This window comes from Gobio gobio (assembly GCF_949357685.1).
Source record: "Gobio gobio genome assembly, chromosome: 12".
Taxonomy (NCBI): domain Eukaryota; kingdom Metazoa; phylum Chordata; class Actinopteri; order Cypriniformes; family Gobionidae; genus Gobio; species Gobio gobio.
In genome coordinates this window covers 36,005,539-36,018,110 of record NC_137105.1, presented here as the reverse complement: position 1 = coordinate 36,018,110, position 12,572 = coordinate 36,005,539, and the positions used below count along the sequence as shown (strand labels likewise).

Below are 12,572 nucleotides of genomic sequence, written 5' to 3'. Positions count from 1 at the left end.
TTCCAGAAAATAATGGGCCTAATTCATAAAATGAATATCAGTAGGAATATCAGTTTGTAGATTTCATTAAATCTATGCATAAATGTCCCAAAGTAGGCTAAATGTTAATTATGTAAAAAACTAAAGAAACAAAAAGTAAAATATACAAACACCACTAGGCCAGTGTTATATATTTTGTTCAGTTGAGTACTTACAATATCCCAAATGTTTACAACTATTTGTAAATCGTGAGAAAATTGCTATTTTAACCAAGGAACCGGGACGTGTGAGGGAGTCGCCTGTCGATGACATCATATCTGCGTTCCACTCGGTTTACGGTTTTATTCTGCAGAAACGTTTTACTCTCACTGCAGTGTGCAACAAGTGTCATAGCAGCCGCTGAGCGAACGCACAGAGTAATGTCATAACAATTTTCAACACACTCAGATGTATTTAATATGATAAACAGAGCTGCATTACCTCATACTCATGACCGGAAAAGCGGAAGTGGTGCCGGCGATTGTGTCATAATAAAAGTCTCGCTGCTCACGAAGCGTGTGTTGCGTTCATCTTATTAACAATCGCTCCAGCTGCCTTGCTCAGCTCCACAACACGCGTTCCTGCTCTGCTTCATACTACAGTAACGTTAATGATCGCATCCATGAACATGATTTCTGCCCGAGTCCTATCCCGATTCTTTTCCACTGGCTATGAGGTGAAGACCACATGTCCCAAGATTCTGCTCTCAAATGTGGCTTCATCAAACTACGCCTTTGTTTTGAATAGGCGACCTCTAGCGGACGGAAAAGTTACATAGTGCAACCAAAGTTTTAGTTCAACCAAAAAAAATAAAAACGTCATTTTATCTTGCTCATGTTGTTCCAAACCTGTTTGATTTCCTTTCTTCTACGGAGCATAAAATAATATATTCTGAGAAACGTCTGTTTTTTTATTTTTATTTTCTCAATATTGTTTGGTTCCCAAAGTTCCATGTCTTTCTGTTCTACAGGCAGTTAAATCTTTGAACTAAACATGCGTGAATGACATTCGTAGCAGAATACTTTGTGAGTCTGTTTCGTGCACATTAGGGGGAGAGTGGGTTAAAGTGAGACATGTTTTACATTTGCTCCCCTCTAAGCGAGCTAAAATGATATATCAGTAAAATTGACAATTTTTTTGGGAAATTATCAGAATGTATTCAGGACGAAGGTCAGTGAAAATATGATTGTTTTTAAAAAAGTAATCTTGTGTCTCACTTTACCCCAGCTTAGGGGTAAACTGAGACCAGAGATATCAAGGGGGTAAAGTGAACCACTTACTTTTTCCACTCTGAAACTACCATAACAACACATGTTGTAACAGTTAGAATCCTGACAGCTAGCTTGACGACCACACAGTCCAGAACTAATGTCGGATTAGTAACAGAATCATGGAGATTGGTCAATTAAGCAAAACATTTTTTAAACACTTGAAAGTAACTCTGAACAAACTCAAATACAACATTATATAATTCAAAATGTTTGAATTAACATTCAAATGACAGATAGAACCAGTTAGATTAGAACACAGTCTGGGGGTCAGAACACAGGACCCTTAGAGCCAGCTAGAGTCTGGGGTTCAGAGCAAAGGACAATCAGAATCAGCTAGAACAGCCTGGGACTCAGAACACAGGACCCACCTGGATTAGAACATCAGCCTACTGTCAAACTCTACAACCAGGCCTACTCTACATTCCTGAAGAAGGTTACAGGGAAAGATGAGGAGTTGCTCTCTCCGTGTGGTTCCTCCAGGCCTCTTAGGGGGCACATCCTCTTTAAGGATGTGCCCCAGGTCGTCTTCCTGGTGTATTGCCGTGGCATGATGGCTTTTCTATAATGTTTATGGCATTAAAAATAAAACATATGTAATGTAATATTACATTAAAATATCTTTAAGACTAAACTTAACTTGTGCCTCATGTCTCACTTTACCACACTGCCACATTTTTAGAAAAAAACGATCTCTCTTAGCAATTCAGGCTAATCTTCAGCTAGCATCATCACATGGTTTTATATGTTGGTAGTTCATCAACATGTACGATATAACTTTTTCTACCTGAATCAATTTGCTTTGGCACAACAGTTGATTAAGTTGACAGCAAGAAAATTGACTTTTACATGCTTGCCACAGCACCATAAGGTCCTCTCCTTCATGGCCAAGGGGAATTTGGAGGGGATTGAAAACATAATGGTCATATGACCACAAATGTGTTCTGTTGATTAGATACAGGGGATGTCTCACATTACCCGATGTCTCACATTACCCCGTTCTCCCTACTTAAAGGGTTAGTTCACCCAAAAATGAAAATTCTGTCATTAATTACTCACCCTCATGTCGACTTTATTCAACAATCTCTTCACTTCAACATCATTCTCCTACGCTATTCACATAGTAAACACAGTGCAGCGCTCCCAGGTTCTAAGTCAGAACTAATGACCGGTGTTCTGACATAGAACCTGGAAGCGCTGCACAGCGATGAGATTGTTGAATAAAATCGTTATCTTGTTTGGGTTTTTTGGCGCATAAAAAGTATTCTCATCGCTTTAGAACGTTGAGGTTGAACCTTTCTGGGCCTTGAAAGTTGCAATGATGTTGTTGCCTATGGATGGTTCAGAAACCTCTCGGATTTTATCAAAAATATCTAAATTTTTATTCCGAAAATTGGGTTTTACGGGTTTGAAACCGCAGCATGAGGGTGAGTAATTAATTATTTTGTTGAACACCTAAAGAAGATATTTTTAAGAATGTTGGTAACCAGACAGTTGACGGTAGCCATTGACTTCCATAGCAGAAAAGAAAAAATACTATGGAAGTCAATATCTACTATCACCATTCTTAAAAATATCTTTTGTGTTAATCAAAAGAAAGAAATTAATACAGGTTTCGAACAAATTACCCTTTAAAAGGAAGGCAATTCGTGTCGACCATTTGTTATTCTGATCCAGCACAGAATGAATACAAAAAAAACACACAATACCATGCAAAACCATCTTTATATGAGAACATTACATTTACACTGTGAACTTCTGACCAAAAAGTCAAGTGTACAGCAATATGATTACTTTTTGTTCATTCAGTCCGGTCGAGCTGCTTCTAAAAATTGCAGGAAGATTCTTTATCTGCCGTTTTGTGGGTCACATAATACTCAGATATGAAAGACTACTAATATGAGGAGATTTATATTAAATCTGTGAATTTCATTAAGGATGTGACTTCTGGAAGACATTGTTCTTTTGGCAGGATTGGTGTAGTGTTTGGTATTGCATCAATTAAAGCATTTTTTTTTGTAAATAAAATAAAAGCACTAAATTTAAAATCATGTAACTCGGTACACAATTACAAAACATTGTTTCACGAGTTCACAATTAAATATAATCAGACTAAAGAAATAGATATACGATACAGAATAAAGGTTATGCATATTTGGCTCATATTGTGATGGAGGAGGTAAGTCTGTTGTATATATACCTCCAATCACACTAATTGAGTCTCCCGAACTTTGTTAATGAAACATCATAAAATTAATGTGAACATAGAACTACAACAGACAGCATTTAGTACAATTGTTAGAGAAATTCATAGTCTCTAGCTGATGATAAGGCTCTAAAAATCCAATATGTAACAGAAATTGTTTTTTATATAGCAAGACATGAGTCGCAAATTTGATCAAAAGCTCAGGATATGCTACATTCGGTTGGCTTAACTGAAACTAATAATAGTTACAATACAAGAATATGACTTGCACAAGCACTGTTACAATAATACACCTTTTATCGTCTTTAAGAGTGAATTCACAAGTTATTGTCTATTATTTTTAGAACACGTACAAAAATAACACTAGCCCAGTGGAGCTTGGCAAACTGTTCTGTTGTTTAAAACATTATGCATCTCACAGACACAGAACAGGATACATGGCACTAACTTGTTTTAGAACACAAAGACATGCTCCATAAACCAACAAATAAAAATACTGACTCTGTATTTCATAAAAAGCATGGAAACCGTCATGTGTTCAGTATCAGCAATACCAGTAAATTGAGCTTCACTGCTCTTCTGCTTTGAACAAGGCTTTACTGGCTCATCCTTGTCATCAAGGCACACACACATTCACTGTTTCATGGCAACCAGGTGTTTGTTTAGCAGCTCTAACTTAGGAAGTGCAAACATGTGGTACATGCATGTAAGACCCGAGTCCCTCCAGCATGAACGAGTAGTCATGGTGACAAACGGAGAATAGAATCGAACCAGTGGAGGTTGGGTTTCCACACTGGAAACGGGGAGCAGAGGGGAAGAAGAGAAGAACACTTATGAGTGTTTCATGGTGTATTTGCCTTTCTGGAGCTGAGAGATGTAAAGCTTTGATTTGCTGCCATCCAGACGTTTGTACCAAACCTCGTCTTGGTTAACAGTGGTTATTGTGGCACTAGAGGGGGGGGGGAAGTCAAGCATTAGACATGCAAGACATGAGTAAAATCATTTAAAGAGTGAATGTGATGGTGCGGATCTGAAAATTATTGACCTTTTTGATGATTTTCTGTAACCAAATATTAACTTGACAGTGTTTGTGTTACACACATTACATATTATTACTATCCTAATATCAAGAACTGTGTAATTACAAGTAGCTTGAAAAAAAATTAAACACCATTTTAATATACAATAAGAAAAAACATTCTTCTGACGAAAAGCCTGCGATACTCGAAATGTAGTCCACTATTAAAACTTTTGGCATATTTTGGAGCTTTGGTATGCCGACGTTTTTCTATTTTTAATATACAATCTTTTACAATTACTTTGTAATCATTTATGGAATTACATGGCAACATACCAATGTAAAGCAAAACAGCAACAAAAAACTGCAAAAATGTGTACAAAAATGATAAATTAATTGAAAATATATCTTTTTTTAATTTAAAAATGTGCATAGTGGAAAATCCAAAAAAATTACATTCTAGCAAATTTTTACATTTTTAACTAATTTAACTCTTAAAATTGGAAAATTTTAATTAAAAAGTATTAATACTAATATAATAATAGCACGCACACAGCAAGTTTTTACATTTTTAACAAATTTAACTCTTAAAATTAGAACATTTTAATTAAAAAGTATTCGTACACACACACATACATATATACATATATATATATATATATATTTATACACACACACATATATATTATATATATATTTATACACACACACATATATATTATATATATATATATATATATATATATATATATATATATATATATATATATATATATATATATATATATATATATATATATATATATATATATATATATATATATATATATATATAAAATTCATCCTGTGATGAAAAGCTAAATTTTCAGCATCATTGTTCCATTCTTCAGTTTCACATGATCCTTCAGAAATCATTATAAGATGATGATTTGTGCTGCTTAATATTTTTCTGGAAACCGGAAAAAAAATTCCAGAGTTCTTTGATGTTTTTTTGGTGTTTTTTTTTTTTAAATAAAATTTGCAACATTGTAAGTACTGTCACTTTTGATGAATTTGAATGTGTCCTTGATGAATAAAAGTATTAATTTCTTGAAAAAAAAAAAAAAAACTTAATGATGAATCACTCATGAGTAAGCACACACACACACACACACACACACACACACACACCTGATAGGATATTCATCCTTCCTGTTGATGCATATGGCCTGACCCCGGCTGTACCATTTGTTGTCATAGAACAGACGTCCATCTTCTGATCGGGCCACATGATGGTGTCTTTCTGGTTTCAGAGAAGCTGATAAACACATACAGTTTATTCACTTCAGAGACATGAAAAGCTTTTTTTACAAATTTAACACTTAAAACAGAGTCTTTACAGTTTATACAGTGCAATACAGAGACAGTGAACTCTCTGTGCGATGCCTCACATGCAAAAACATAAAAATAATGCTCAAAATCCTTCTTACCATCTACTTTTACCCTATGGGGACCCATTGAAGCCATAGCCTAAAGAAAACAATGTAGTTGATCAATGCTAGAGATCTTCCAATAGCTCACTTGCAAAAAATAAACTGATTTAAGGCGAAAAATAAAACCTTTCTTATTGCAGTCCAGTCTTCAAGTATATCAAGGTCTTGCAACATGTAAACAATATATGGTCGTGGGACAGATCAGGAAACGAATGTCTTTTTTTGTATTTGAGAATAAGGCAGCTGCCATAAACTAATACTAGAAAAAAAAAAACCTGCAAATGACTCTGATGTGCAGCACTAGCTACTTTACAAAGGATATCTGACACAACAACAGGTTTTTTCTTCTTTCCAGGACTGAGGGGATCCTTCTTTTTATTCTTCTTAGACTGCAGACCATCATTCCACAGTTCTGGAGCAAGAACACATCAATACATTCGGAGTGAAAAGGTAAAACATCACATTTCATTTAAATTTACAGATTAGCCTACATAGTACTTTACCTGAGGTTATATCTATACTGTGTCTGTCCTCCTCCAATCGTCTGATCTTCTCTTCCAGTTCGCTCTGAACCGTGTCAAAAAGCAGGAGCTTCTCACTCTGTGGAAAAACATCATAAATATGGTAAATCGTATCCGTAAATCTGTGTTTTTCCGTCATCCCACGTTCATATGTAATTTGCGCATGCTTATTTAGTTAATTATGAAAGATCTGAAAAGCCCATACATTTACCCACCCATAGACCCTCCCCTTGAAGAAATCAGGACAGAAGTGGTTGAAAGTGGAAATTAGAGAAAGATTGAAACACCAAGTGTAAATGGGAATGTGTCTCCCTCATCTACTTGATCCGATCGACCAAAACACATCTTAATACCAAGGGTAAACGGGGCCTTCGGGCCCTGGGAAGTATGGAGCCACAACAAATTTTGTCCCGAACCCTGTGAATTTAAGCCCATTCCCATGTCTGCAAATGTTACCTCCCAGTGCTGGCTGGCTGCTTGCATCTCACAGTCATATTTGTTTCTGACAGATTCCAAACAAAGCTCACGATAGATACCTGTAAAAATATATAGGAGCAAAAAATTACCAGGGCCATCATAATATAGCATCAGTAAATCAGACCACAAGCTGATGATTGTAGGAAAAGGAAGTAATCAAATTTATAATATACACTTCCTTTATAGCTTCTACGATATTTGCTATAGTATCTAATTTGTAGGCATTTATTTACTTATAATTATTTTAGATTTTCTTTTTTTTAATTTGAGAAAGATTTTAATGTACAGTACCGTTTAGGGTCTGTAAATATTTTTTCAAAGAAATTAATACTTTTATTCAGCAAGGATGCATTAATTTGATCAAAGGTGACAGGAAAAACATTTATAAAGAGATTTATAATGTAAGAATGCTGCATCACCGTTTCCACAAACAATTATTATGATACTCAACATTGATAATATCGATTTCAGAAGGATCATGTGACACTGAAGACTGAAAAATGCTGAAGATGCTAAAAATTCAGATTTGCATCACACAAATCAATTATATTTTAAAATATATTCAAATAGAAAACGTTATTTTAAATTGCAAAAAATATTTCACAGGATTACTGTTTTCATGATAAAATAAATTACTTAAAAAAAACTTTTAAAAATCTTACCAAACCTAAACTTTTGTTTTGAACGATAGTGTACATTAAGACAACAATTAAAGGGGTGATGAATTGAAAAATCTACTTTCCTTTGAGCCTTTGGTATATAAAAGTTCATTGTTGATATAAGAATATCCTGCAAGTTTCAGAGCTGAAAACGTCCTTATTAGTCAAAGAAAAGCTTTTATAGACACCAGGCCCAGAAAACGAGAGCTCTCAGAATATGTCGACCACTGACGTAATCGGATGCAGAAGCACCGCTTCAAGCCCGCCCACCGACTCATGGAGCTAAACGGATCGTGCTACCGAGCAATAAACATGATGGTTACAGCCCACGTGCGTAAGATATTGCGTTTGTTCGCTTCATTTCACCGCAGAATTGATTGTAAACAAGATACAGGTCGAGACTGGATTTGCAGACATATTGAGTAGGGGTGGGAATCTTAAGGCACTGAACGATTCGATTCGATCCGATTCCGATTCTGGGAGTAACGATCCGATTCCCAAAACGATTCTTAACATACATTTTTGGTAACTAATTATCCTGCTGTGCAAATACTTAAACTTTACATTTTAACCGAAATTGGAGCTAATATGTGTTTTGTTTTTAGTTAGAATATCTGTTTGACAATATTGCCATATTAAAAATGATTATGAAGATTTCTTTCAATGCTTTTATTTTATTAACAAAGTTATATTCAAGATTAACAAGCTCTAATGAAACATAGTAAGCCATACAATTGCAAAGAACAATCATTAAGAATAAACAGTTCTCAATTTACAACTGTGACAATTTTTCAGTTTCTTTAGAACATTTTAACAAAAATTTGTCTTCAAAGCAAAAAAAAGTTTACTTTGGTTAGAGCCACAAAAAAATATTTAAAACATAGGCTAATGCAGAAGAAAAACAACTTTAGCGCTAGATGAGAAGCCAAATTCAGTGAGTGCGCATAACAGCTCACATGAGAAAACTTGCCGAGCTGCAACAGTCATGTTAGAGACATTTAACGAATCACTCACCAAAACGAAGTATTTGTTCAGAATTTTCCATTCGTTTGAAACATTGTGCAGTAGTTCAGCAATATTTGATAAGTCATTCCAAAAATTATGCCACGGATGTTGGTAGGTTTATGTCCCAGCCACCGCATCGGAGACATAGGAGTGTTATTAAGCATTAATGGCAAGGAAAGCGCCTACTTGAGCACCACTTCGTTATTTTGGCTCAGAATTTCGTTTGTTGGAAATATGAACTTAATTTAGAAATGCTTTTGAAATTAAAACCTTTGCATTTAATAAGCAAAATACATTTTTGAAATGGGGAGGCAGCCACAGCGAGCGCAGACACAGAGCGGCCAGAGAAACGGAGGAGCCACTGCTGTAAGGCGTTTGTGCAAAACTGCGTAAAAACTGCATAAAACTAGCGGGTGTTGAACCCTCTCATCGGGAAAAGTGTCCCCGCGGGTGCGACGCCCCTGAGCTGGTCGTAGTTTGTCCATTTTATCTTAAACAAAGCCAATTCACCAGCATACGAAGCGTTCGCCTATCAACGGGTTTTTCTGTTTGGCCGGTGACCGCGCACGCGCACAGTGGTGAAGTGTCTGTTTGAATTGAACACAGAATCGATTCTGAATTTTTGAGAATCGATTCTGAATCGTTGGATAACGAATCACGAGGCATCGACCTTTTCTCCAACCGCTAATATTGAAATTAAAACACAATGCTGTGCCTTCTATATTGGATCCGACAGGAACGGTGCAACACACTTATGTGAGTAAAACATGTTTTTTTATATGTGTTAGTATTGCATTGTTACAGATTGTTTGATATCTATTGATTACATACCTTAGCATGCTGTCACAGGCTGGAGAAGGTGTTATTGGTTCATTCGTGATCAGACTCGGACTTGTAATGCCAGCTCGCAAAGCTCAAAGTCCCGGGGCTATGTGTTTTTCAGACGGGCTATCACCGGCCTGCCAACGGGCTATAGTGAAATAACATTCCTTTCTTGCGCGCGTGTGTGTGTGTGTATGGTTCGCGTTTATATCCACCGATTGGGCGGGCCAAGTAATACAGAAATAACATTCCAATCAATCGCGGGTGGATGAGAGATGAATCATTGTGTTTATTTGATAAAGATATTTTGCGAGCCCTGTGAGCGTTTCTCCAGACGCTTTCAAAACAATTTCCACATGTACAGAAGGGAGCTGAAGCTCATTAAATATGCAAATCTTATCCAATCCTAGCCGTGGGCATTTACTTGCAAGTCTTCAGTGCGGCATGCCCATCAAAACCGACCGTTTTTCAGAGAGCCTCATAGCCAAGGCAGAAAATGGCCTATAACTTATTCATTATGATGTTTTTGAATGTAAAAACCACGCAAACATCATAAGTTGACCTCAGACAACAGTATAAAAAAATTAAAAGCCAGTTCATGACACCTTTGAAGCTAAATGCTTCATTAACCCTCCCACATAAAAACGGAAAATGTAGGTTAAATGTACAAATGCCAAAAAAATGTTTTTGACTTTAAATTTAATATGGATGTTACTATAGGGATTCAAATGCAACACCCCCTCTGCTTTACAGTATAACATATCAAACATTGACGTGACATAATTCCTGTAAACTGTATTTAATTATGCCATTTACCTGCGACTTTGGTTCGGATCTGCATGTTCTCCTGCAGGGTGGCCAGGGGTTCGAGGTATTCTGGACCACTGCCAGCTATCACTTCTTGCAATTTAAGATCCACCTGACTGAGCCTCTCCTTATACAACCTAAAGAGAGTTCAGAACACACCAGCTGGAGTTTTCACATGAAATATGTTAGTTTTTATATATATGATGTGCTGCTCGTCACTTACTGATCCTTCAGGTCTGTGAACTGCTTCTCAAGATTTGTCATCTCATCTAAACACTCAATTCGCCTTCTTTCACAGTCTTCATCATCCATGTCTGGAAGAAATTCATCACGATCTTTATCGTCTCTTTCTCACGCACGGAATAATTCTGGTGTGTCTCGTGAAGTCTCTCTCTGTAACGTTACCTGAAGTGTCTCCATCCTCAGAGGCGGACGAGCTCACGGACTCCTCTTCTTCGGAGCTGCTGGCCTCTTGATCCGGATAGTCCACGTCCATTTCTTCGTGATTATTCTCTTTTCTATCACGCGGGTGCACTGGCATCCTATATTAAACCTTTAATACTGTAAACAACCTACTAAGACGAAGACAACACCACCGCCCGGCGAAGAAAATCCACGTTTCAAACATGGATTCGCGGACGACCAATGAGCAGGCTGCTAGACACGTGATCTCAAAAAAAGCTGCGAATTCATTGGACAGATTTTGTTTACGCATGGCCCGGTGGATGATGGGATCTGTAGTACTCCATTAAATTGTGATTGTATGTACTTTATTTAAACTATTGTTTTATATACCAAATTGCAATTACACAGTACAAGTAGGCTACACACATCTGTAATTTAATAGAGATATGTGTGGCAGATTCTCATTTTCTTTCAGGTGACAATGATTTAAACATTTTTAAAACAAATGTCTCAAAAACACAGCAAGCATCCTGAAATGGGAAGGTGGCTTAAAGTCGGCACGAAATGAAAGTTGCAATAATCTTTTCTTCCTTATATCCGAGCGAAATGATAATAATAATGATGCGCACGGATAAATCATAATAAATACGGAAAATTCGAAAAAGAAGATTTGTCCATTTTGATTTCATGGGGGTTTTCAGCGCCCCCTGGAGGAAGAAACATTTGTTTCGCATGAAACTTGACTCTCAACCAACAGAGGGCACTGTCTGCAAACATATTATATTGACGTTCATTCATTCACATTCTTTACATTGAAACAAATGTGCCTGAGGCTTTATTTCAGTCGGCTAATAGTGAACTGCAAATTAGACCTCGGCCATTTTAAAGATCCAATGAAAACCAAAATCACTCACTCACACATTCAGAGTAAAGAATACAGAACCCTCTGTAGTTTTTATTAGGCTAGGCCTATTTTTTTTCATTAGCTTAAATATGAGTTGTTTTTTTGTCTCAAGAGAAGCCCAACACAGGCATTAAATATTAACTTTTGATTCTCATTCTTTGGCCTCTACAATCCCTCCTGCATGTGCTGAAACATGTTGAGCAATCAAGTTTTAGTTTTTAGTTTTGTAGCCTATATTTTACAATTAATAAAAGGAATTCCGAAAGTGCATCTTTTATACACTATCAAACAGATGCATTTTTGCATCATTTAAAAAATCTCAAAAGATTGTTGGTTTGAAAACTTCAACATCCATCCAACTACTTTTTGGAAAGCATGTCTTCCCAAAGTACTTCATCTTCAGGTAAGAACGATACAATTAAAGATAGAGATAAAGAAGCCTGAAGTCAATAATATAAATATATGTTTAATTTAATAATACTTGATTTGAATACCTGTAAAGATCCATTTTGACTCAAAGGCCCACCAGTGTCCAACAAAATTATTCAAAGGCAATCGGCTATGAAATTTCGTCTGATATTTCCACTGTCATTTGCTGAAAACACTGCTTGTTTAAATATATATATAGAAGTGTTATTGAATTAGGCCTACATTTAACCATGATTCGTTTTGTGATTCCAAAAGATCCAAGATTTTATGAATGTTCTTCAATAAAAATATAATTTCAGTTTACTTTTACTTTTTTGTTTTAGAATTTTAAGTTTTTAATGAGGCTATATATAGTTGCAAGAAAAAGTACGTGAACCGCTTGCAGAATCGGTGAAAATGTGAATAATTTTAAAGGGATATAGTTCACCCAAAAATGAAAATTAGCCCATAATTTACTCACCCTTAAGTCATCCCACTCTAAAAAAAAAAGGTTCTATATGGCACCAAAAATGGTTCTTGGCTCGTAATCATAGGGGGACCTTTTTTAGTGCTATATAGCAC

General features: G+C 36.1%; 1 protein-coding gene across 2 annotated transcripts; it reads right to left on the bottom strand.

The window, feature by feature from the left end:
* Positions 1-2,992: 2,992 nt before the first annotated feature.
* Positions 2,993-10,917, bottom strand: brms1lb (BRMS1 like transcriptional repressor b). Of its 2 annotated transcripts, none has more exons than XM_079831190.1 (10): positions 10,679-10,917; positions 10,497-10,587; positions 10,283-10,410; positions 6,960-7,039; positions 6,486-6,582; positions 6,305-6,394; positions 6,109-6,173; positions 5,980-6,019; positions 5,681-5,807; positions 2,993-4,441 (listed from the first exon to the last, which is right to left on the bottom strand). In XM_079831190.1, exons 1-10 carry the CDS (start codon positions 10,812-10,814, stop codon positions 4,324-4,326), a joined length of 972 nt encoding a protein of 323 aa, XP_079687316.1. In that variant the 5' UTR covers positions 10,815-10,917; the 3' UTR covers positions 2,993-4,323. The 2 variants fall into 2 exon arrangements, with proteins under 2 accessions (XP_079687316.1, XP_079687315.1); XM_079831189.1 differs by having other exon boundaries at positions 3,000-4,285.
* Positions 10,918-12,572: the final 1,655 nt, after the last annotated feature.

Bases quoted from the DNA above. Each gene is read 5' to 3' on its own strand.
- brms1lb (XM_079831189.1), bottom strand. From the start codon at position 10,814: ATGCCAGTGCACCCGCGTGATAGAAAAGAGAATAATCACGAAGAAATG. The intron at 6,583-6,959 runs GTAACATTTGCA...GTTTTTCCACAG, and splicing joins CAGCCAGCCAGCACTGGGAG to AGTGAGAAGCTCCTGCTTTT. The intron at 4,286-5,680 runs GTGTGTGTGTGT...CCCCGTTTCCAG, and splicing joins AAGGATGAATATCCTATCAG to TGTGGAAACCCAACCTCCAC.